The sequence below is a fragment of the Malania oleifera genome, chromosome 6, assembly GCF_029873635.1.
Source record: "Malania oleifera isolate guangnan ecotype guangnan chromosome 6, ASM2987363v1, whole genome shotgun sequence".
In the NCBI taxonomy this organism is placed as follows: domain Eukaryota; kingdom Viridiplantae; phylum Streptophyta; class Magnoliopsida; order Santalales; family Ximeniaceae; genus Malania; species Malania oleifera.
This window is the reverse complement of record NC_080422.1, coordinates 68,611,091-68,635,949: the sequence shown is the minus strand read 5'-3', so window position 1 is coordinate 68,635,949 and position 24,859 is coordinate 68,611,091. Positions and strand designations below refer to the sequence as shown.

General features: G+C 36.5%; 1 protein-coding gene across 4 annotated transcripts in view; it reads left to right on the top strand.

Moving 5' to 3' along the window:
- Positions 1-3,995: 3,995 nt before the first annotated feature.
- LOC131157140 (putative GDP-L-fucose synthase 2) overlaps positions 3,996-24,859 on the top strand; it is a 29,363-nt gene continuing 8,499 nt past the window's right edge. The window contains exons 1-3 of one of the 4 annotated variants that reach the window (XM_058111052.1): positions 4,089-4,234; positions 4,376-5,324; positions 23,071-23,419. In XM_058111052.1, coding sequence (XP_057967035.1) covers positions 4,228-4,234; positions 4,376-5,319 — 951 coding nt within the window. In that variant the 5' untranslated portion in view covers positions 4,089-4,227 and the 3' untranslated portion in view covers positions 5,320-5,324; positions 23,071-23,419. Of the gene's footprint in view, positions 4,235-4,375; positions 5,530-22,973; positions 23,420-24,859 lie in introns of those variants that run through there. The other 3 variants (XM_058111055.1, XM_058111053.1, XM_058111054.1) reach the window with 3 other exon arrangements.

Sequence of the window (24,859 nt, the reverse complement as noted above, 5' to 3'; positions counted from 1 at the left end):
ATTTTGGGATCGAAACTTGTTCAACAGACCTTTGAGAAGGTCAAGCTCATCAGGGAAAGGATTAAAGCAGCACAAAGTCGGCAGAAGAGTTATGCGAATACACGCCAGCGAGAACTAGAGTTCGAGATAGGTGAGGTTATATTTCTAAGGATTGGTCCGATGAAAGGAGTGATGAGATTTAGAAAGAGTGTTAAGATAAACCTTAAATACATCGGGCCATTCAATATTTTGGAGATAGTTGGTCTAATGGCGTACATGATAGCATTACCCCCAGCACTATCTAGGATCCACGACGTGTTCCATGTGTCCATGCTGAGAAAGTAGTCTCAGATCCTTCCCTTGTGATCAGTTATAAATCTTTGGAGAACGGGGACACTTTGGCATATGATGAAATACCAGTTCAGATTCTAGAACATAAGGAATAAGAGCTACACACTAAGAGAATTCCGCTTGTGAAGGTACTTTGGTGTAATCATACAGTGGAGGAAGTTTCATGGGAATTAGAGACAGAAATACGTCAGAAGTATCCACAACTATTCAGAGAGACTCAGCGCTAAACAGGTAGGTATGATAGTAGGTAAGTGTTTGGTTTTGTATATAGGGTGTTTAAAGTAGGTTTACTTGGTTATTTGTCATTTCTAGTTTAAGTGTTTGGATGGTATATGGGAGAGTTTTACATGACTATTATAATCTCCTGAGACATTATATGTAACCATAGTATTCCTCTGCCATAAGTGAGGGTAATTAATAAACTTGGGATGGAGCTGCTATGTGGGTGGCCACCGGCTCTTCCTAGAGTCAGACCAACAGATCAATATTAATCCAGTGGATGTGATGAAAGTTAGTTAGCAAATTTTTAGGACAAAATTTTTATAAGGAGAAGAAAATGTAGTAACCTGAACCAAGAAAAATATAAGAAATAAATAAAAAGAAAGAGAAAGGGAAAGAAAAGAGGGAAGTCGGTTTGGAAAAGGACCAAACGGTCGATAGTTTCATGGAGCCCAAAAAAACTGTTGATGATTTTCTTGCGAGCTAAGTTACTTAAGGGTTAAGTAATATATTTTTTTCATAACTCTCACTCACTCTCTCTCTCTAACTTAGGGATTTTGGAAGACTCTCTCCTTCTCATCTCTCTCTCTCTCTTTCTCTCCCAAGCCTCCCGGATCACTCACGAGTGCTCCTCAATCCTCTCCCCCTCTTCTCGGCACGTAGACCATAAACCCTTAACAGATTCGAGTGGCTAATTTTCGAGGTTTCGAAGGTTTTAACCAGTTTCTTTAGGAACAAGTAAGGGGATTAGGTTATGTCAGTTATTTTTTAGAATATGAACCATTTAAATTGCAGTATATGTCTACAGAAATAGTATTTATGATTTTATGAATGAATCAGACATATGAAAATGGTTGTTTTGACTTTTATACGTTTTTGGGGAAAACTAACGCAAATGAGTTGAACATCTCCTATTTTCAATAAAATGTATAGTTTGAGTTAAATTCAACCTTGGAGATGCTCATACCCTATGTTGAGTAACTTATATGTTTCCTAGATAGTTATGTATATTTATGATTTACCAGATGAAAATTTATGTGTCAGAGAATGATTCAAAATGGTATAAATGAACAGAATGGTTAAACAGTTATGATACAATAGGATATAACGACTATAAGTCAAGATGTGATGTGATGGCTATAGCCGATATTTGTTATGCCGGTTAGATACTGAGACAGTTATGTTATGACAAATATGATATGACAGTTTAATTCCGTTTGTTGATATGATAGACTTTGCTTGAATAATTGGAAATTGTGAAAATACTGGTATAGTTAAAGTAAGTGTGAAAAAGGTATTGGGGGACGACGATACATAATGCCCCGATGATAATTATTGAAAAGGTCTCGGGGGACAACGATAGGTAATGCCCCGATGATGATTATTGAGAAAGGCAAAGGGGGACAACGATACGTAACACCTCAATTCTCGGGACTTAGCTTGAGAGCTTGATGATGTGAGGGAAGCTGAAACGTAATGCCTCTCAGTGAGTGCCCGACGAGTATGGCTGGATTGAGGGCTGGCGAGACGTAACACCTCAATCTCAGCGAATGTGAACCGTGAATGGATCATGTGGAGTGTAGATTTATTAAACTCTACCATACTATCTATGATATACTGTTGAATATATACATGTTGGGAGGTTTGTTATGAATTGCAATGATATGTGTGTTATGAATTTTATAGTTACGATTCAATTATATGGAAGTCATATTTAGTAAGGATAACATAAGAAATGTTTATAGATAACTGTTGCAGTAAAACTCATCTACTACACACTGACAATAATTTATTCCGCCTTACTGAGAAGTGTCTCACCCCAATATTTATATCATTTTTTCAAGACCTATAGGGAACCGAACCTAGCACACTACGGGGCTGGGATTAGACGGTTGATAGTAGTAGTCAGAGCTGGTGAGACACTAGTCATCATATTTTGTTATTTTGGGTTGTAATATATAGTCAGGAAGTCTAACATGTGTTTTGGGGACATAGAGAACTCTACTAATATGATTGAGGTATTTTCTCCTGCTGTATGGTTGTATTATCAGTTATGACAGAAATACCCGATTTTCCCTAGTTAGGGTTGGTGGTGGTATTATGGTATCAGAGAATTTTATTTCACAAATAACACCCCCGGCCCACGTGGCGGGTCGGGGCGTTACATAGTGTGCTTGGGCAGCAGGTAAGGACATTTTGGTCTTCCTATTTTTGTCTTTTGATGTACAAAGACAATGCTCCTTTTAGCCCCATCTCGAAGCATGTGAAAAAAAAAAAAAAAAGGTCAAAGCACTTATGTAATAAAATAAGTAGTTGTAGAAAAAATTGGCATTTGGCTTGAGCAAAAATAAGTGTTTAACGTAAGAAGTACCTTTACTTTTTTTTTTTTTTTTGAGAACTTTTTATATGGATTTGAAGAAGCCATTTGAGATAGTTTTTTGACCACTTAAAAAAGTGGTACTATATAGATGCGGCGACATTTTTCACAATTATAATGAACTTTAGTGGCAATTTTGTAATTTATTGAAATCCTCCTCCCTTTTGTCCTCATCTTTATCCCTATCTTTAGATTGATGTGTAGCAAGCTCACGCCCTCTTTCTCCCCAAGGCCTCTCTCGTGCAAATTGCAACATTGTTATCATATGTGGACGGAGGAGACGGGCTCCAACCAACTAAATCTCTCATCTCTCCCTCTGGATATGGTGGTGCACCCTTGGATTTGGCCATCCTCTTCCTCCCATCGTAGCCCAAGTTGCTACCAACTTTGCTACTTGCTCCCCCACTCCTCCATAACAAGTCATTGGCTCTTCCCTTTCTCCGCCATTGCAAGTTGCTGCTTTCTCCCCTCTACTTCTTTTTAAGCCACGACCACTGTTACCTCCTCTCCCCCTCTTCGCACTGTTGCTTTCCAACCCCCCACCCCAACACACGCGCACACGCAAACCCTTTCCTTTATACATTATTAATAATTAAAAATAGTAATCACTGATGTAAATATTAAATAATAACAAGATAGTTGTTATAATTTTTTTAATATAAAATATTTATATGTGTATTAAAATATTAATTGACGTAAGTATTAGTTAAGTTGTTAATTAGAAAGATTATTATTATTAATTAAAAAAAATTCATACAATGCTTATCGTAAAAAAGAGTATCCAAACATCAGTTATTTTATCAATATTTATAATTTAACTTTCAACATTTTTTTATTTAAGCACTTAAAATTTTTAAAAAATAATAATCGTTGACATTAATATAAATTAATGACAAGATTGTTGTTAATTTAAAAATAACAATCATAAATTTTATTTAATAGAAAATATTTATATGTTTATTAAAATATTATTAAATAAGTTGTTAATTCGAAAGATTATTAATATCAATTAAAAATTTTAATTAAACATAATAACATAAAATTATAAACAACAAAAAAGATAGATTAATTTTCAATTTTCTTAATAGAAAATTTAGGACGAATTGCAAAAGAAATTTAGAAATTACATGTAACAAAACGATGAAGTTGCTAAAATCACCCCTTTTTAAGGTTAATCGGTGTCGATATCTGTCCGACGATCATCGCCCCAATTTGTAGCTCAACTGCCCAATTCTCACGAGAGCAGTGTCAAACGGATCCAATAAGCGACAGCAGTTGAGTCTCTCTCTTCACCTTTGAGGATGGGAGGTTCACTCTCTCTCTCTCTCTCTCTCTCTCTCTCTCTCTCTCTCGTCTTTGTGTTTCTACATTAGTACTGGAGATCTACTGTCTTCCATTTGTTTGATGTTTGAGATCTGCGCTAACCTTAACGCTCTCTTTCTGAAGCAGATTCCTTCTTAGCCAACAAATCCGCGAAGGTGTTCGTCGCCGGTCACCGCGGCCTCGTCGGTTCCGCCATTGTCCGCCGGCTCCGCGACCTCGGTTTCACCAACCTCCGCCTCCGCACCCACGCCGAGCTTGATCTCACTCGCCAATCCGACGTCGAAGCCTTTTTCGCAGCAGAAAAGCCCCAGTTCGTGATCCTTGCCGCTGCCAAAGTAGGCGGCATCCACGCCAACAACACCTATCCTGCCGACTTCATCTCTATCAACCTTCAAATCCAAACCAATGTTGTCGATTCGTCCTATCGCCACGGCGTCAAGAAGCTTCTGTTCCTGGGTTCTTCTTGCATTTACCCCAAATTTGCGCCTCAACCGATCCCTGAGGAGGCTTTGCTCACGGGGCCTCTAGAGCCGACGAACGAATGGTATGCAGTGGCGAAGATTGCTGGGATCAAAATGTGCCAAGCTTATCGATTGCAGTACAACTGGGACGCGATTTCGGGGATGCCCACTAATTTGTACGGCCCGAATGACAATTTTCACCCTGAGAATTCTCATGTGTTGCCGGCATTGATGAGGCGGTTTCATGAAGCGAAGGTCTCAGGGGCGAAGGAGGTGGTGGTTTGGGGCACAGGGTCGCCGTTGAGGGAGTTTTTACATGTGGATGATTTGGCGGATGCAGTGGTGTTTCTGATGGAGAAGTATAGTGGGTTGGCGCATGTGAATGTGGGAAGTGGGAAGGAGGTGACAATCAAGGAGTTGGCTGAGTTAGTGAAGGAGGTAGTTGCGTTTGAGGGAGAGCTTGTTTGGGACAGTTCAAAGCCGGATGGCACCCCGCGGAAGCTCATGGATAGCTCAAAGTTGGCAGGGTTGGGTTGGGTCCCTAAGATCTCATTGCGAGATGGGCTTGTTCATACCTATAAGTGGTACTTGGAGAATGTCCAGCAATAATGCAGGTGATTACTGCCATTGTGTTTTCTCTTGAGCTATCAATCTTTGTTGATGTTATTGTTGTTATTTTTATTTTTCATCATGCAGCGTGACAAATTCTCATGTACCATTACGTGACAGGATTGTTGGTGGCTTTGTTGTTTATTTCCTTTCTAGAATGGATGTGGCTACTACATTTAATTAAGTTGAAATTTTTGGCATGTTCTGTTATGTGATCTAGTTCTGATTATTTATAAATTTGTAATGTGAATCTTAGTGCTTTGTACAGAATTTACTAGCTTTTTTAATTTAATTTTATTTAAATTTTAATTTTTTAATTGCATTCTATCCATAAGTTTTCCTAATTTTGCTTGCTTCTATTTATCATAATTTGTCTTGGTCATCAACAAATGTCATTTCTAGGTTCTTTAGATGTTTTCAACAATCTTAACTCATGAATTTTTTGGAAACAAAGCTGGACCCAGCATTCCTGTTAATTATCAAATGAGAATTTAGGTGTATGCAGATCAAGTAGAATAGAATGCGTCAAGTTAGTTTTGAAACAGTTTCTCTTTTTCATCTCTTCTTGCTTCCTTTACCCCTCCCCTGCATGCTTTATGCATGCTGAAATATATGCCTCCCTGGTTAATCCTTGTCTCTGGCATGATGGAGCCAAGAGACAAGCCATTGGGTCAAAACCCATTGACTCATAACAAGATAGTTTTCCATTAAGCCGTTTGACTTCCAGGTGCAAATGTACCTTGTTGTGGTCAATGTTGGCTGTTCCATGTTTTGATTTTATCATAATTTGAGTGGTCATCAACATATGCACTTTTAGGTTGTTTAGATGTTTTAAACCATATTAACTCTTGAATTGTTTTGGAAACAAAGTTGGACCTAGCATTCTTGTTAATATATCTTTCTCAATAGAGAATTTAGGTGTATGTGGATCAAGTAGAATAGAATGCGTTGAGTTAGTTTTGAAACAGTTTTTCTTTTTCATCTCTTCTTGTTTTTTTTTTTTCCTGCATGCATGCCTCCCTTTGAATCTAGGTAATCCTTGTCTCCAGCATGGTGGAGCCAAGAGACAAGCCATTGGGCCTGTTAGAGGTTATTTATGTCTTTTAGTATTATTATTATTGAGTGTGTATGTTAATTAATGAGAGTTAGTGAGGGTATTATTGTCATTAGAATGTATTTAATTTGTATAATAAATAGAGGGAGAGACCTATCTTCAAGTTAGGTCATTTGTTTTAATCAAATCTTAACATGGTATCAGAGTGTGATCCAACCTAAACCCTATTCCTCTGTCTGAAAACACCATTCCCGTGGCTGTCCTTTCCAGATCCATCCCATATTATTTCACAAAACCAACCATACACCCATAAACAAACCCCCTCGACGAATCACCCCACAAAACCCCATTGTCAAAGGACCCTCCACGTGCCCCTATGCGCCGGCACGTGAGTGAAGTTTTGGCCTTTTGTTTTTCCTCTACCATGCTTTGATACCTTCTCTAGACTATATTATGAAGCTGTTTTTTTGCTAAAAAATTCAACCTTTTTTGACTATGCACTTGCGACATTCCATTAATTTTTGTTCAAGGTTTGTGAGGGCTTCTTTGTGAATTTTTTTGTAGTCGTGGCAGCATTCATGTGTTCAGTTGTGATGCTGTGGCAGTGTTATATCTGTCGGTGAGTTGTTCACCTGGTTTGTGGTTGTGTTGGTGCTTCACATAGTGTGTGATTTCCTGATTAGTTTTGATTGTTCATTTTTTTTTTTGGTGTGGTTGCTGATTTGTGAGTGTTGAGATGGAATCTATGAATCCCAAAAATTTGTTTCATACATCATTGCCACAAATAATGACTCAAAAGTTGGATGGAAAGAACTATTTTCAATCGTCTAATGCTTTTCATTTTTATTTAGCTGGATTAGGGAAATCTAACACTGCTCCAATCTAATCCTTCTGATGAGAAGAGAAAAGACGTGTTAGTTCAAGAAGATGCTTTGATTGTTTCCCCTTTCTGGAATTCGATGGAGTCATAGATTGCATGGATGTGTATGCATCTAGATATGTGCAAGGAGATTTGAGATTATGTCAAACTTCTATACTCTAGTAACATTACAAGTATGTATGATTTATCCTAGAAGTACTTTTAGTTACAACGAAGATTTAGGAGTATCGCAGATTATTTTGGAGAGATGAAGCGTATTCATAAGGAGCTTAATGTCGTGCAACTTATAACTATCGATGTTTGTGAGATGTAGAAGCAGAGGGAGCAGATGACGGTTTTCGTGTTCTAGCAGGCTTGAGACCTGAGTTTGAGGTAGTTCAGTCCCAGATAACTAGTGCAAAACTGCTAATATTTGCAGATGTTTATTCTCATGTTCTTCATGTTTCCTTTAGCATGCATTCTACTACTCTTGCATCTGGCTTTGAGAGGATAACCTTTGCTACACAGGGTGATTCTAGTTCTCTACCAAATGACTGCAACAATTATCGCGGTGGTTTGAGGGGTCGTAGTGGTAGTGACGGATGAGGTAAAGGTCCTCTTGCAAGTGCACTCATTGTGGACGGAGTAATCATACTATTGAGTAGTGTTGGGATCTTCATGGCAGACCTTCATGCATTGCTAATGCAGCCGCCATTGACTTCACACCTTTGGGGGCAGCCAATGCAGCCACCATTGACTCCTCACCTTTGGGGCCGAGTGGAAGGCAACGTACTGTATCCATGTCAGAAGAAGAGTATTCCAAGTTCCAACAGTATCAAGTGTCACAACAAGCTTCACTTCCCATTGCATCTTTTGCCCAAACAGGTAATCACACAGTATGCCTGTCATCTAGTACTTCTTGCCCTAGCCCTTGGGTCATAGACTCTGCTACCATTGATCATATCATAGGTATACCTAGCTTTTTCTCCACTCTTCAATATCCTGAAAATTTACCTTGTGTTACTCTTGCCATAGTAGTTAAAAGGAGCGCCTAGGCACGAGGCGCAGTGAGGCGACCAAGCTAGAGCCTTATCCTTATTTAGGCAAGGTGGGCTTCAAGAGGCGCAGATAGGAACACTGATTCTCCATGCGGCAAACGCAGTGAGTTGTGCCTTGAATTTTTTGAAGCTGTTAAGGAATAAAACGTAGCTAGAACCAGCCCCGACCCACTTCTAGCAATCCAGCCTTTGATAGTTCGACTTGCACCTACCCCAGCCCTTTGTCTTCAACCCTTCGAAGCAACATGAAACCAGCAGGAGAAGTTCGTCTTCGACCAATTGATCCTTCGAAGTAGTATAAAACCAGTAGGAGCCCTTTCTCTTCGATGTTTCGAAGTTCAAACCAGCACGAGACTCTTCGTCTTTGACCCTTAGAACCAAAAGGAGCTCTTCGTCTTCGAGCCTTCAAACTAGCATGAGCCCTTCGTTAGTTCGTCTTCGAGCCTTCGAACCAACAGGAGCCCGTTGTCATTGAGGTTTCAGCCTTCATGAGTTGTTAGGCTGCGTCCATTTTCAAACTAGTAAATCGTCTTCTTTTTCTTCAGTTTTGCTTCTTCTTGTTCTTCTTCTTTAACTTGCATTAAGCCTATTTAATATTATATAATGTGTAATTAATTATGTAGTTTAATGCAAGTTTATACTTTATAATTAATATATAACATCTTTTACTAAATTTTGCTACTGTTTTTTAATTTTTTTTGTAAATGTAGTATACAAACTATACATTTTTCTGAAATATATTAATATAGTGTGTTTGTGGGAGCTGTTTGTGTTAGCGTTTTGGCGCTCGCCTTATGGTTCTTAGTCTTCTTTCGCCGAGATAGAACATTTTTTACTGAATCTAGCTGCTGTTTTATTGTACTCTTTTCTTTTGATTTTGAAGATGCTTTTGGGCCTTCAACTTGGCAATTTTATTTCATTTCTAATTTGAAGCTTGAAATCTTGCATGCATAATCACTTATGTTGAACTACGTTTGTTTCACTTGGAACTTGGTACTTGGTTGTCGTAATTACTATTGAATATTTTGGCATGTTAAATTCTAATATAACTATTGATGTGTTTTTATATCAATTACCCACCAAATAGGTTCACCTTTGTGAGGCGCGCGTCTTCACCTTCGTGAGGTGCGCACCTTCCCTCGTGCCTCGGCCCCAAGTACCCCCTGCGCCTTGGTGCGCTTTGCGCCTTTGACTATTATGACTCTTGTTGATGGATCTACCATTGTAGTCAAGGGAATTGGGACTGTAAATCTCACTTCTTCTATTTCTCTTCCTTCAGTTTTATATATTCTCAAATTTCCTTTTAATTTTATGTATGTTAGAAAAATTACTAGATCCATGAATTGTTCAATGACATTCTTCCCTGATTCTGTGGTTATTATTGAAAACGAGGAAGACGATTGCCGGAGGACGTGAAGCTGGTGGGCTCTATCACTTTGAATTGCTATCTCCTCTTATCGCTTGCACTACTCCTGCCACACCTTTCTAAATTCATTCTCGCTCGGGTCATCATCCTTTATTGGAAAAGTTAAAATGCCTTGTTCCTAGTTTGAGTTTTGTGTATAGTCTTGATTGTGAGTTTTTTTAGTTGGGAAAGCACCATCGTGTTTCTTTTGCTTCTCGAGTCAATAAACGAGTTGCAAGCCCTTTTATGTTAGTTCATTTAGATGTCTGGGGTACTAGTAGGGTTGTGTCCAAGTTGGGTTTTTGGTACCATGTAACCTTTGTGGATGATTATTCAAGAATGACTTGGTTATATTTAATAAAAGATCGCTCTGAGTTATTTCATGTATTTTGTGCTTTTTTATTTTATGAAATAAAGACTTAATTTGGTTTGCTACTTCGAATACTTCGAAGTGTTAACGGTAAAGAGTTTTTTAGTGCACAATTTACTACTTATATGATTCAGTTTGGTATTGTTCATCAATCATCATGTGTCCACACTCCTTAACAAAATGGGGTTGCAGAGCGGAAAAATAGACATCTTCTCGAAGTCACTCGCACCTTACTTCATTAAATGCATCTACAGAAAGTGTTTTGGAGTGATGTTGTACTTACTACATCAATAGAATGCCATCCTTTGTTCTTAGTGGTAAAATTCCCTACTCCATTCTCTTTCCTAATTCACCATTATTTTATATACCTCCTCGTATATTTGGGTGTGTCCTTTGTTCATCATCTAATTCCGGGGTTGGATAAGTTGGATACTCATGTTATAAAATGTGTCGTTTTGGGCTACTTAAATACTCAAATGGGATATCATTGTTATAGTCCCGTGCTGCATCGCTTCTTTGCTAATGCCGATGCTACCTTCTTTGAGTTTACACCTTACTACACCTAGTCATTGAGCACTTTTGAGCTCAATGAGTCTCTTCCTTTGCCCAATCTTTGAGATTCTATGTTGTTGCCCTTGCCCAACCATCCATCTAAGTCTCTATGTAGTTCGAGTCCTTCTCATTGCCTTGATCATCTTAATTTGTAGGTGTATTCAAGATGGTGGCTCCAAGGAAGAGTTTCCTCTAGCTTCTACTACCACACTTTTGGTTTCTTCGTCCGATGATTATACTTCCTATAAAGTTGATCCTCCTATTTGTTATTTGGAAAGGTAAATGCACGTGTACTCAACTTCCCATTTCCAACTATATTTCTTATGACTCCTTATCACCCACATATTATTGTTTACAACCCACGACCTAGAAGTTGGGAAGATACCACCACCTTACCAAGCCGCCCACGGTTGCTTTGATGAAAAGTAAGCACAATATATATATATATATAAATCTAAAAAGTTTGAGTGTGTGTGTGTATATATATATTATAAATGCATGCATTGTAGGAGCATATATAGAATCATGCAATTTATCAATTATTAAACTCTACTAATAATAGCGATTCAACTCCACTTGTGATGCACTTAATGTCCTAATTTTTTCACACACAGCCAATCCCAAGCCTGAGTTAAGGAGGAGGGTTGCGTTAGGTAGCTGACAGCTAGCGTAAAATTTCTCAGATCACTATGATATGAATCCTTATCGAATATTTGCTGGAGGCATCCCTTACGAGCGATGCGTTGCACTTGAACCACCCGAGTGTAGCGAAAAGTGGGTGAGGGGGGGGCTAGGTTGTCGCCCGAAGCAACGCGCCGTGTCGGTGCTCGGGTACGGTGTCAAATATGCGAGGGTTCCTGCATCATTCTGGACGTGGGCAAGTAAAGACGTTAGTTCAGGAAATTAGGATTAGATTAGCAACTTGGAATATAGGGACACTCATGGGTAAAAGCATGGAAATTGTGATACAATGATTAAATGAAGAATTAATATAATTTGCCTTCAAGAAACTAAGTGGGTGGGGAATAAAGTTAGAGAAATTGATAAATTAGGATTTAAACTTTGGTACACCGGAAAAGAAAAACATAAGAATGGAGTAGGCATTATTATAGACAAAAACTTAAAAGATAGCGTTGTGGATGTAACTAGAGTAAGGGATAGAATTATAAAAATCAAGACGATATTAGGACGAAAGATAATAAATATCATTAGTGCTTATGCTCCCTAAGTTGGCTTAGCAGAAAATCTTAAGAGACAATTTTGGGAAGATATGGATAGTATTATACAAGGCATACCAGGGACTGAGAAAATATTTATAGGAGGAGATCTGAATGGACACGTTGGAAGAGATAATACAAATTATGAGAGGATATATAGAGGATATGGATATGGAGACAAAAATGAGTCTGGGGAGATGATTTTGGACTTTGCTATGTCATATGATTTTAGTATAATGAATACTTGCTTTAAGAAGAAAGAAGAACACTTAATAACCTTTAAAAGTGGACAAATTAGAAGTCAAATAGATTTTTTTTTAATTAGGAGGTTAGATCGTTTATCATGCACGGATTATAAAGTTATTCCAGGTGAAAGCCTAACCACACAACATAGAGTCTTAGTATTAGATATATGTATTAAAAAATGGAAGAAAAAGGATAAAATAAACCAGTGTAGGAGAACTAGATGGTGGAACCTAAAAGGAGAAAATATAATAAAATTTAAAAATAAAATGATCAAAGATGGGGATTGGACCTTAGAGGATGGGATAGATACAAATACTCTTTGGAATAGATTAGCTAGCTCTATTAAAAAAATAGCAAAAGAGATTTTAGGTGAATCAAGGGGAAGATTCTCGAATAGCAAAGAGAGTTGGTGGTGGGATAACGATGTACAAAAAATCACAAAGACAAAACGAATTTGGTATAAAACGTGGCAAAAATGCAGAAACAGAGATAACTTTGAAAAATATAAGGAGGCAAGAAAAGATGCAAAAAAGGCCGTTAGTGAAGCTAAATATAGATCATTTAATAGTTTGTATGATAGATTAGGTACAAAAGAAGGGGAAAGAGATATATTTAAACTTGCTAAAGCTAGAGAAAGGAAGAGTAAGGACTTAAGAAATGTAAAATGTACAAAAAGTGAGGAAAGATATTAAAGAAAGATGGCGAAGTTACTTTAGTAAGTTGTTTAACGAAAACCAAATAGAATGCTTAAACTTAGAATTGTCAAATGAGGAAAAGACTAAAAATATAAGATTTATTCTCAAAATTAGAGTTAACGAAGTTAAGTTGGCACTAAAAAAGATGAATAATGGGAAAGCTATGGGACCAGATAACATTCCAATTGAAGTTTGGAAATGCTTGGGTGATAATGAAATTATATGATTAGCTAATTTATTTAATACAAATGTAAAAACTAAGAAAATGCCAGATGAATGGAGGAAAAACACTTTAATACCTATATACAAAAATAAAGGAGATATTCAAAATTGTAATAACTATCGTGGAATTAAACTTATAAGTCATACGATGAAACTATGAGAAAGGGTAGTTGAACAAATATTAAGGTTAGAAACGAAGATCTCAGAAAATCAATTTGGTTTTATGCCTGGGAGATCTACCACAGAAGCTATTTATCTTTAAAGAAGATTAATGGAAAAGTTTAGGGAAAAGAAGAGAGACTTGCATATGATATTTATTGACCTTGAGAAAGCATATGATAGGATACCTAGGGATGTTCTATGGTGGGTTTTAGAAAAAAAGAGTGTATGTTGTAGGTATACCGATGTCATTAAGGATATGTATGATAGAGTAATGACTAGTGTAAGAACTATAGATGGAGAAACTAAAGAATTTTCTATTACCATAGGTTTACATAAAAAATCTGCTTTGTGTCCTTATCTTTTTGCTTTAGTGATGGACCAATTGACTAAGAGTATTCAAAAGGAGGTTCTATGGTGTATGTTGTTTGTAGATGATATTATATTAATTGATGAAACTAGGGACGGAGTAGAGGTTGAGTTAGAATTATGGAGAGAAGCTTTGGAATCTAGAGGCTTTAGGATAGGTATAAATAAAACAGAATATATGAAATGTAATTTTAGTAATGATAGGAGGAATATTGGAGATAAAGTTAAAATTGATGATGAAGAAATAAATAGATCTTGTAGATTTCGATACCTTGGATCTATTATGCAAGCTGAAGGAGAAATTGAAGATGATGTAATGCATAGAGTTAAAGCAGGTTGGGTAAAATGGAGAAGTGCTTCAAGTGTGCTATGTGATCGTAGAATACCCTTAAAATTGAAAAGGAAGTTTTATAGGACAGTTATAAGACTAGCCATGCTATATGGATCGGAATGTTGGGCGACGAAGAAACATAATATCCAAAAAGTAAAAGTTGCCGAGATGAGAATGCTTAGATGGATGAGTGGTATAACATTGAAAGATAAATTAAAGAATGAACATATTCGTGGTAAGTTAGGTGTAGCTCATATAGAAGATAAGATAAGGGAGGGACGATTCAGATGGTATGGACACTTGCAACGTAGGCCTTATAGTGCACCTGTGAGGAAGAGTGACTCAGTTATAGTGGGGGGCAGTAGAAGGGGTAGGGGTAGACCTAAAATAACTTGGGAGGAGATAGTGAGTAAGAATTTAATATCCTTGAATCTATCAAAAGAAATGGTCCATGATCGCATAAATTGGCGGAAAAAGATTCATATAGCCGACCTCACTTAGTGGGACTAAGGCTTGGTTTTGTTGTTGTTGTACTACTAATAGCGATTCATCATCATTATTAAACTCTCACTGTAATACACACACATAATATAATATAATATAATATTATATTATATTATATGTATTTATATATATCACCGGTTTGACCAGCGGTTCAACTTGCCGGTCCGACTGGTTCAACCAATCCACTGGGTTTACTGGGTTAGTCACCAGTCCAGGTTTTAAAGGCATTATAAAGAAATTCAATGTCTTTTTTTTTTTTTAGGTCCTTGGAAAGGTGATCTTGAAGCTTAAGTTTGGTGTGACTAATGTGTTTTATAGATCTTTATCTGTTAAAAAGCAAAACAAATTATAATGTAGTTCAAAAAAGAATTGTGGAAATGTAATGGGTGCTGTGATTTTAGAAACTTATGGTTGGAAATTTTGATCTTGCTGATTTTGATCTGCCACAACTAGGAGAAGGTTTCAAGTGAGTGTAATGCTATGTTGGGGTTAGCAATGGCGGGTTTCTTTGCTGTCTTGCAACCATGCAATGGGCTGCTTGCAGAGTTTCTAATGGGGTTAATGACTTCTTTATCAGCAATAGAGGGTTCTTTGCTATTCATACACCAATTTGTCTGCTTTCTTGTCTTAACATCGTGAAAAATTACTCTGTTATTGCCAAGAAATAGAACTGCTGAGTTGTTGATGCCTACTGTTTTGCTCCCTATTCTTCATTTGTATGTTTCTTTTAATATTTTTAGACCTGTTTTTCACACTGGAAATGATGCCTTTCGTTTTCTTTTACACAGATAGTAGATGCTTCATTTGAACTCCTTGTTCCTATGTTGTTTTGTGTTAGTTAATTTGACTCTATTATCTAGTCAGTGCATAAGAAAATTTAATGAATTTCTGGAATAAGTGATTATCCAATGTGTCGCATGAATTAATGATGCAGGATGGCTGGAGAAAATTAGGAAAATTGACTTGCAAATAGAGTTTTCAAGAGAAATGAGAAAGGTGAAATTATGACTACAAATTGGGAGGATCTGGTTTAGATAAAATAACATAATAGCAAAGATGAACAATGTATATATATTATGGTGAAAGAGGATTTAGTAATCTTTACCTTGCATAATTAACTAAATTTTAAAAAAATCAGGAAAATAACTAAAAGGATGAAGATTTAAAATGCCCCTAAAAGAAGACTGCAAACAAAATTAAACTTAACCCCAAAATATCCCTTCAAACAGCGCCATTACCACGGTACTGTAAACAGTATCATTACAATTGCAAACAGTGCTTGAACTCAATATTCAATTCTAGTTTTAGTTCAAATGTCCTTCACCAGCATCCCACCATTTTTTTTTAATAGTAAAAGAATGTGTAAAAGGAATAAGAATAAATAGGATACAAACTTAGAGAGGAGAATAAATCCTCAAGAAGACAAGAAAACACCCAAAAGAAAGGAAGCAAGAAAATGAAGAAAAAAATAAAATAAAAAATAGAACTACAGAAACTAATTAGGAAAATCCTCCTTTAACCATGCCATGGTAATTATCAGGATACTGCAAGTTTGGTAATTGTTGCTGGCCTTTCTTCATCTCTGTTGTGCCACCATTCAGGCCAACTATTTTTCCTGGAGGACCAGACAGTGATGACCTCATCTTATCCTGTAGTTGTTTGGCTTCCAAATCCTTCTCGTTAATCTCCTCCACAAGATTAGGCAGAAATCCCATTTGCACATTGCTGCTCGTTACCCAGTCCATCCCACAAAAGTAGGTACTACCTCCAAAACTTCCACCAGAGATGGTAGTGCATACAATAAATCTCCAAGTAGAGAAACTATTAGGTATATCATGTGTATATACCGAAACCAACATGATTTTATCATGTGTACAAAAAAATAACTATAACTGTATAGTTTAGTTACAAAATACATGATGGAATTATGTTGGTTTCGGTATATATATCCAGAATATCTAATATTTTCTCGTATTGGCTGGAACTTCAATTTGACTGGGAGCCTTGAGGAGCTTGGCTTCCAATGATCATGCAATTTTTTCGATGAGCTGAACGCTCCTTAGCCTATGGGCCCAAACTCTTTAAGTCAAGTTAATGGATTTTGGGCCTGAATACTAGTAGAAACAATGGCCCTCATGTGCTTTAGGCCTATAAATGATGGGGCTCTAACTGAATCCTGCCATTTTTATTCCGACTTATAATTACCTAACATCATATTTGGTTTGTGGATGGACTGGGAGTAGGAAAGGAATGAAATGAAAATTTGAATGGGAAGCATGACAAAATAAAGTTACAAATTCGATTGCATTCTAGTCAATTCCATTCTATTCCTTAGGTATCAGACATGTACAAGTGTTGGCATAAATGCAGTTTAATATTGAGAGTACCCACTCAATTGCCCACACCATTACCTCTAAAGACTCTTAGGCCCCATTCTTCACACAACGAGACCATACCTTATGTAGGACCAATGTCCACCAACTTAATACTTAACTCTGGTTTGAATAAACCTCATACATATTGGCCTTTTATAAGCTTAAGATGCTTCAGGGGAATGGAAACTAAATTAAAACCTAATCAAATCAAAATACTGGTTTCCTAGATAAAAATGACCTAGAATTTTTAAGATATTACCCTTATTTCAATACCATAAATAGAAAAAATAGAATAGAATAAAATAACATCCTTCATATGACTGCTGCATCAATAACCTCTCGTCACAAAATGAATCCAACCTTGATTTAGGCTGAACACATGCTCTTAAGCCAACATTATTCTCCTCATCTTCATCCCTTGAATATTTGACTGCATTGACTATCTGATCTTCAGTGAAATTCTTGCCATGCATAGGCTCCATATGTTAATCTTTAGCAAGTTTCTACTATCGGAACATGAGTCTTTGCAGGACAATGGTGATAAAAGTGTCCCTTTTGCCCACAGATATAGCAATCAATGTAGAAATGTTCCGCTGGCTTAGGATTGGGCAAGCTTTGTAGGGGCAGGAGGTGGCTCATGTGGAAAAGATATTTTCTTACAAATTTCTGTCCAATACTTGCTCTTTTTCTTAGCATTCCTAGCCTAGCCAGCTTCTTGTAAAGTCATTGGACTGTAGCTCAAGCATAGGCCATGACAAAGGCCCCCCAAGGTATTGAATGGTGCGCTGCTATTCAATTTCATCAAAAGAACAAGTGACTATTTTGTGAAATTCAAGTGTGTATGCATCAACATCTTTCTCTTGTTGGGTCGAGGCAAACAATTTGAAGTACATCTCTCGTTCATGATTGATGAGAATGGATTTTTCCTCCATCATATGTTAGATAAGTTTCTGCTTGGTAATTGGAGCTTTGCCTCCAAGGTTGACATTAACGAATTAGACTATGCCATCAAGTGCAAGCCAAGCCCTACAAAGAATGGTCATATAAACCTTTGGACACTGCAATATATAGAGATATTTTCAATTTGGTTGAACCAATCAAAGAGTAGCCCTGGTTCACTCTCTCCAGTGAACTTAGGGAAAGCAACCCTGATTCCATAATGGGCTTGCTGAGAATTTGTGTTGGATGTGGCAAAGTATTATGAATTCAGACAATGTTTGGATTGCTATCTGACAATTCTCTTTTGTTTCTGAGTCAAATCAATTAAAGGCAATAGAGTTGATTCGTGACACTTAAATTTAGAGATCATTTTATTTTGGAGAGTAGCAACTTGAATATTGAGAGAATTTGTGGACATATCAAACATTTGAGTCATTTAATGAACGATGGATCAAATTTGTCCTTTGTCACCATCTTTCTACTTTGATTTTTTTTTTCTTGGCCATGATGAATTGGTTTGGTCTGTTTCAGTCCAATCTGATTTGGCTGAACCTGTTAGATTCTTATATTTAGCTAAATGAAATTAGGGTTGGCTTCTCATTGGTTGATCGAGGGGAAAGGTCGCTGCTTCATCTCCATTATTGCAGGTCAACTATGAGAGTGGAAGTTATGATGAGGGACATTTAAGGAGTAGTAGTTATTAGACTAAGCACTAAGGCAAACAACCTGAAGTGCAAGGGCCTATATTCCATCTTTGTTCCAAGGGTTTCAGCGATGATAGTGTGGCTTGTCTGTAGGAGAACTTGATGCTAAATGATGGGGATGAGCTCGACGATACTTGTATTTTGATAAACTGAAATTAGGGTCGGCTTCTCGATGGTTGATTGAGGGGAAAGGTGGTAGTTTAATTCGTCTCAGATTTTGCGTGTCAACAATGATAGTGGAAGTTGTGTGAGATAGATTAAAGGAGTATTTGTTGGACGAAACACCAGGTAGACAACCTGAAGTGCATGCATTCATTCCAGGGGCTTTGGCAATGATGGCATAGTTTGTTTGGATGAACTTGATGATGGTGGCGATGAGCTCGACAATGATGTGGAACACTTGGGGATTTGGGATGGCATGCCTTTTATTGGGCCTTTATTCCACACTATGATGCAATAGTTCGTCGACTGTAGGAACAAAGATTGATGAGTAGCATGGGCTGCTATGAAGTCCCCCTGATGACGCTATCAATGATGATGGAAAACTTGCAATGATGGAGGATTGCCTTTGTTGATGATGTATGCAGTGACAAGTGAGGCTGTTGCACCTTTAGAGTTGGCTAGCTGGGTGTTAGGACTCAATTTGTTTTTCAATGAAGATGCCTTATTTTTTTTTAAATAAATATTCATATGGCTGGTTAGATGTGGTGGAGGGGTTGTGGAGGTTGATTTTGATGGTTGTCGTGGTGGTGCAAAGCGGTTTAAATTAAAACCTTAGGGAATGTTTAGTATCATTTATGTTTTGTTTTTTTGTTTCTGTACAATGAAAAATAGATTATGACAATGTGCTTGTTAGCATTGCTAATTTTCTCTTGTTTTTGTTGATCAACTGTTTTCGAAAAAACTGAAACACAAATTCTATGTTAAGTTGTTCAGTGACTTGTCAAAGTGCTTTAAAATCCAAAATTAACTTTAGTAGATTAAATTATTCATTTTATACATACTTTAGTAAGCTTAAAAAAATGATCACACAAATATAAATATAATTTAAATAAAAAACTATAAAATTTCTAAAGAATTCTAATAATAAGTCATTTTAAAACTATTTTTACTATTTTTTAATTGTTATGTATAATAAGATTGTTCTTGTAGCAAGCAAATGAGTTTTGAAATATTATAATTAAGTAAAATAATTATGATACTTTCTATTTTATTATAATATCTTTTAAATTTGTATTCTTATTTTTATTTTATTTTATTTTAATCACATTATTTGATTTGAGGACAAAGATGAGCACTTGTTCAATCAAGTTTTTAATTTGTTTTAGTTTTTGAAGTTGCTTGCTTTTGTTTTTCAGTTTTTTTTTTTCTAGTTTTTAGTTTTTTTTTCCCCGCTTTTCGTTTTCATAAGTTTTAACAGTGATACTGAATTGACTTTAATTAAATTAAAATATCAGTTTCCTAAATAAATAACCTAGAATATTGAACATGTTACCCTAATAACAAGCAGAAATGCCTAATGTCACGGGCCTGTGACAGATAGCCGGATTCAATGAAAATACCATAAATAAAAACAAAAATTAAAAACATTAATTCCACTCCTCTACGCAAGTACACAACCATGCTCCAAGGAAACCCTAGCCCCATCTAACCATAGCCGTTCCCCACAAACACTAAGGATTAACAACCAACAATGCACAATCAAGCATCATGATCTGCATCTCACTCGCAAACCATCACATATCTTGTTGCTTCCCGCCATCACAGCCTTGCTCCATGAACTGGTGTTGTTTTGTAGCCCCTCAACATTATGAGAATTCTCTTCCATCACACCAAATTCCTTTGTCATAACACGAAATTGCTTGACAAATCCTCGCCATCGATCTCCTTTAGACCCATTGGAACAAAAATTGAAAAGCGCTTACCTTTCCATCTCAAACCCTTCCCCATCTTCATTGATCGAATTGCCAGCCAATACATGGCACTACCATTTTGCATGCTCCAATATCCCCATCCCAACCTTCCAAACACCAATGGCATACCCTCCAAGACCACTTCACCAATGAAAAAAATAACCTCATCCATTGATTACGTTTAGGGCTATGCTCAAGCACATTTCTAGTCTCAGATCAAAGGTTTTTTCCCCCTCTGGCATGGACTGATCTTCTGCGATACCCTTCTTTATTGCCTACAACGGCCTTAGCGGCAGACACAAAACATTGACGTGTGTAGGGAGGAGGGCAGTATTGAACAACGTAGACATGATGAGATAATCATGATTAGAGGCTCATTTAGTATGTAGTTTTACCATCATCCCACTAAATAAAATGCTTGTAGTTGATAATTTTGCTTTTTTTTTTTTTTTCATTTCTATGAACTTTTAAAAGATGATTTCTACTGAAGTGTTTTTCTGATATCATTTCCCTCCAAAAAGTGTATGTATTCATTAAGAATATGCTATGTCTGATGACTGATTTTCAACTGTTAAATATAATGACATTATTTTTAGTTCTAAATGGGGTAAATATCGATGTTGCATGGGCTAGGGTGGTGTCTAGTGTGAGTGCTTATGGGTTCTGGTTTTGTTCTGTTTTTTCATTTGTTTTATTAATAATATTAAATATTATTTTTGGGTTGGGGAGGGATGGGGGAACGTGCTAAGGCTTGAGTCCTGAGATCTATTTGTCTCCAAATGGAAGGAGTACAGTACTAAATTTTTGTATTTCTAATGTTAATGTTTTCTTATATTTTAAAATTTTTCTTTCTAAACAGGCATGTCTAACTTGGAAAATTTATCATTTTGAAATCTGAAATGTTTTTCCAAATAGAAATAGGTAAGAAAGCTTTTTAGGGAATTTAAAGTAGACTAGGAATCCATTGTTACTTCTGTTGGACATGTTTGTTGGGTTTGGTAGTCTCTGCAACATGTTATTCTTGCATGCTAACCTTTCCAATGCATGAAGATGTGATAAAGCATCCAGGAAGCATAGTGTTTGACATGGCTTCTCCACTCTGAGGAATTTCCTGTGATATGGAAATATCTTGGTCATTCTTTGTTGGACTGCTTAGTGAATGCAATCTAGCAGTTGGCATGTACTGTGTCGAATGTTACTGCTTGATATTTATTGTCCATTTATCATACATGACATTATGAGTGCTCTTTCTGTTTTATGATCATTCTTAATTAAAATAAATTCAGAACATTGCAAATTTAGATTTTGTTTTATGTGCCAAGAGAATGTTTTAATTTGTCATTGACATCAATACCTTGAAACTTTTCCAGGAAGGGAAAGGTTTCTTCCTACAATTTAAAGTCTCAAAATATAAGCGAAAAAAAAGGACCTATACAAAACTTGCAATTAATTCATTTTCCCCTCACTTTAGGACTTTATATTTTGCTCAAACCCTCCCCCCCTCCCCCCTCCTTTTTGTTTTAGATTGAAACATTGATGCTTTGGTTTTTAAAAATCCTTCACCCCTAAATTATAACACTGCATCAGTTTATTTTTTGCATCTTCATGTGGGGTTGTGTTGCATGGTGCATAAATGTGCATATAGAATGGCAAGTTAAACATTGGGTCATGTATTTTGTTTTTAATACTTTGTGAGTTGAAACATCGTATATATGATTTATGTGTTGGTTAGCACTGAAGTCTCTTTCTGTGGCGATGAAAATCTCTGTATACTTGTGATAATTTCATAAATTTCACAGGCAAAATATATAGACAAACTAGTGAAAAACTTCAGTTAATATCTTAAACTTCATCTCAAATAAGAGAAGATTTTATGCCAAATAAAGAGAAGCTCTTAAATCCATAAATATAAATTGTGACTTTGATTATTCTTGGTGAACAATTCAAATTGTTGGGAGTAAGATTCGGTCCGAATTGATGCGTGGAAATGATCCAAGACAGTTGACAGGTTCATTGTGGTAGCTTTAGAGTGGGAAGTATTATTTAGGATTTATCGGTTCTTGAATAATGTTGAGTTCTAGTGGTTCTTGCCATTTGGTTTTCCCTATAATAATATTGAACGCGAAATTTTTTTAATTTATTGGGTTAATGGCATTTCAGTATTTCGTTGATAGAATACAGAATATTGCATATTCTAGTGTAATGAATTGCCCAGGTTGTAATGGGACTGTATTCCTAATACATCCAGTCAAATGCTTGAATTTCTAAGAAAGTGACCCTTGATGTGAACAAACGGATGTGAACATTGTAAGTTTGCAAAAAATTTTATGAGATGAAGCGTCAATTGTGCAAGTAGAAATATAAGGGACAAAAATAAGGTTTGGAAAAAAAAAAAAAAAAAAAAACTGATGTACAGTACAAAATTCTTGACGCTGCATTGAGAGTATGGGTTTCGGACTTTGGATTTGGACTTGGATAGATATAGACAAATTTTATATTTTATACTGCAGTTTATCCAAATTTAATACAAATTCAAATTCATGATCTTTTCAAACTTAGTTGAGAATTTTGACATGGTATGTTTGGGGTTTACCGGGCAATCTCTTTACTTGAACTTGATTCATGTGCTGTGATATGTTCCTTCATATGAGAGATGTTTAAATTTTTTGGGTGCAAATTTAGCATGGGTATGCGTGTGGTGGTGGTGGGTGCTGCTGCTGCTTTGTTGTGAGCAAACTTATGCTGTGTGGGACACATGCTAACGTTTTCATTTTGCTAGACAAAGGATGGGTGTAATGTCTGCTCATATATTCATAGCTTCACGCTCAGCAACCACAAGGCCTATTTTGTTGTCATTCAAGATGAGCATGCAGAGACTTGAAACAATAAAGTTGTTTTGTCAAGTCCATTAAGCCCAAATTCAGAAAGTAGATTTTTGGTAGCAGTAAGTCATCCAGGCACTTGTGCCCCTGTCGGGCTGCCAAGTTTGTCTGTCTTAGCAGGTCTCTCTCTCTTCTTCAGGTACGGCATTATGTCTGGAGGACATTTCAACTAATGCTCCATGAGAAATGTTATATCAAAAGAAACATCTCTTGGATAAATATAATGGTACTAATTTGAATTTGATATGTCAATTTTCTTACTGCTTAAGATCTCGTATAAATTTAAAAAAAATAATAATAATAATAAGAGAAGGAAAATGAAAATTCTTGATTCAAACAGACCTAAAACTTAGTGATAAAATTACCTAATCAAACAGTAACTGCATGTACCTTTGCTGAACTTTCTTTGTTTGTCAACCTTTTCAAGGACTTCTTTTGGGTAGTGGGAAATTTATTAAGCCTAGAAAAGCATGACAAGGGATGGTCCAAACGGCCATTAAGCCACATTAGGAACAATTTCATTAGCATGCGAACTTATTTATCTTACATGACAAAATATAAAATAAGGATGTGAACATACTTTTAAGATTAGCTTAAAGAGGAAGAAAACATACCACATACCATGAAAAAGGAGAAACAAAAGATGAGAAGCTGTGCCAAGTTGAGATTAGCTGCCAATTGTAGCTTCCCTTCACCCAAGAGACTTTAGATGAACCATTCTCCAAAACTTGATAAAGAGCTAAATGGACAATTTTAGGATCATTATGATGCTCCATGCCACCTTTGTTGCCATTATAGTTGACGTAGTGGCTTTATGGACCACAATATAGTGTGACATCTACTAATTGGCCTACCTATTTGAGATACACTTCATCAATTAATCGGTGAATGGTTTGGAAGACTGATGTAGATCTGATGGTGATTAGGCAAGGAGAGCATGAACCCCTTTAAGACTATGCTTAGATATTCAACATTGAACCTTGTAGACTTCCAATTTATGCAAGGATGTTAGAGTGGTGGCTTTATGCCTTGGATTAGAGATATGAAGTTCAACTTCACTTGCCAAATCTCCACTAAAGAAATTCCCTTGTCAATGAGTCATGTTGGTGAGTACGTTTGGGCTTTAGAGAAACAAAAGACTAACAAGTAGAAGGTGAGGAAAGAAAATTAGTAGAGATCGGAAAGATATATCAAAAGATCATTCCTCAACTTGTAAGTCAAAATTTGGAAAATACGAAGTTGAATGATTCAAAAGTAGAGCTTAAACGACTACACCCCTTTAACCATGCCTAGCTAGAATTTTTAATGCAGATATGATGATTGTGTTGAATAGCTAGTAATGATGAAGGTTGATTCAACACATTGAAACATGGACAATTATTGTAAATTATAATAGGATACACATAATTGTCATGATTTGTAGAACAAGATTCTTTCTTTAGAAGAGGTTGGTAGGTAGATGTGTAGTCCATTATGGAGAACCTAAAAATCAAGCTAATGATGGGAGATGCTTTATTGATAATCAATTGATGGCTAGGTAAACTATCTTATAGTTTGCTCATACGGGCCCTCTAGTTCAGGTATGGAGGGGCTATTAGGCTGAAGTATATCCTCAAGGGGTTCCCTCCACAAAATCGAGGGAGCCACTTCCTCAACACATTCATCAATCATATCAATATCCACAGT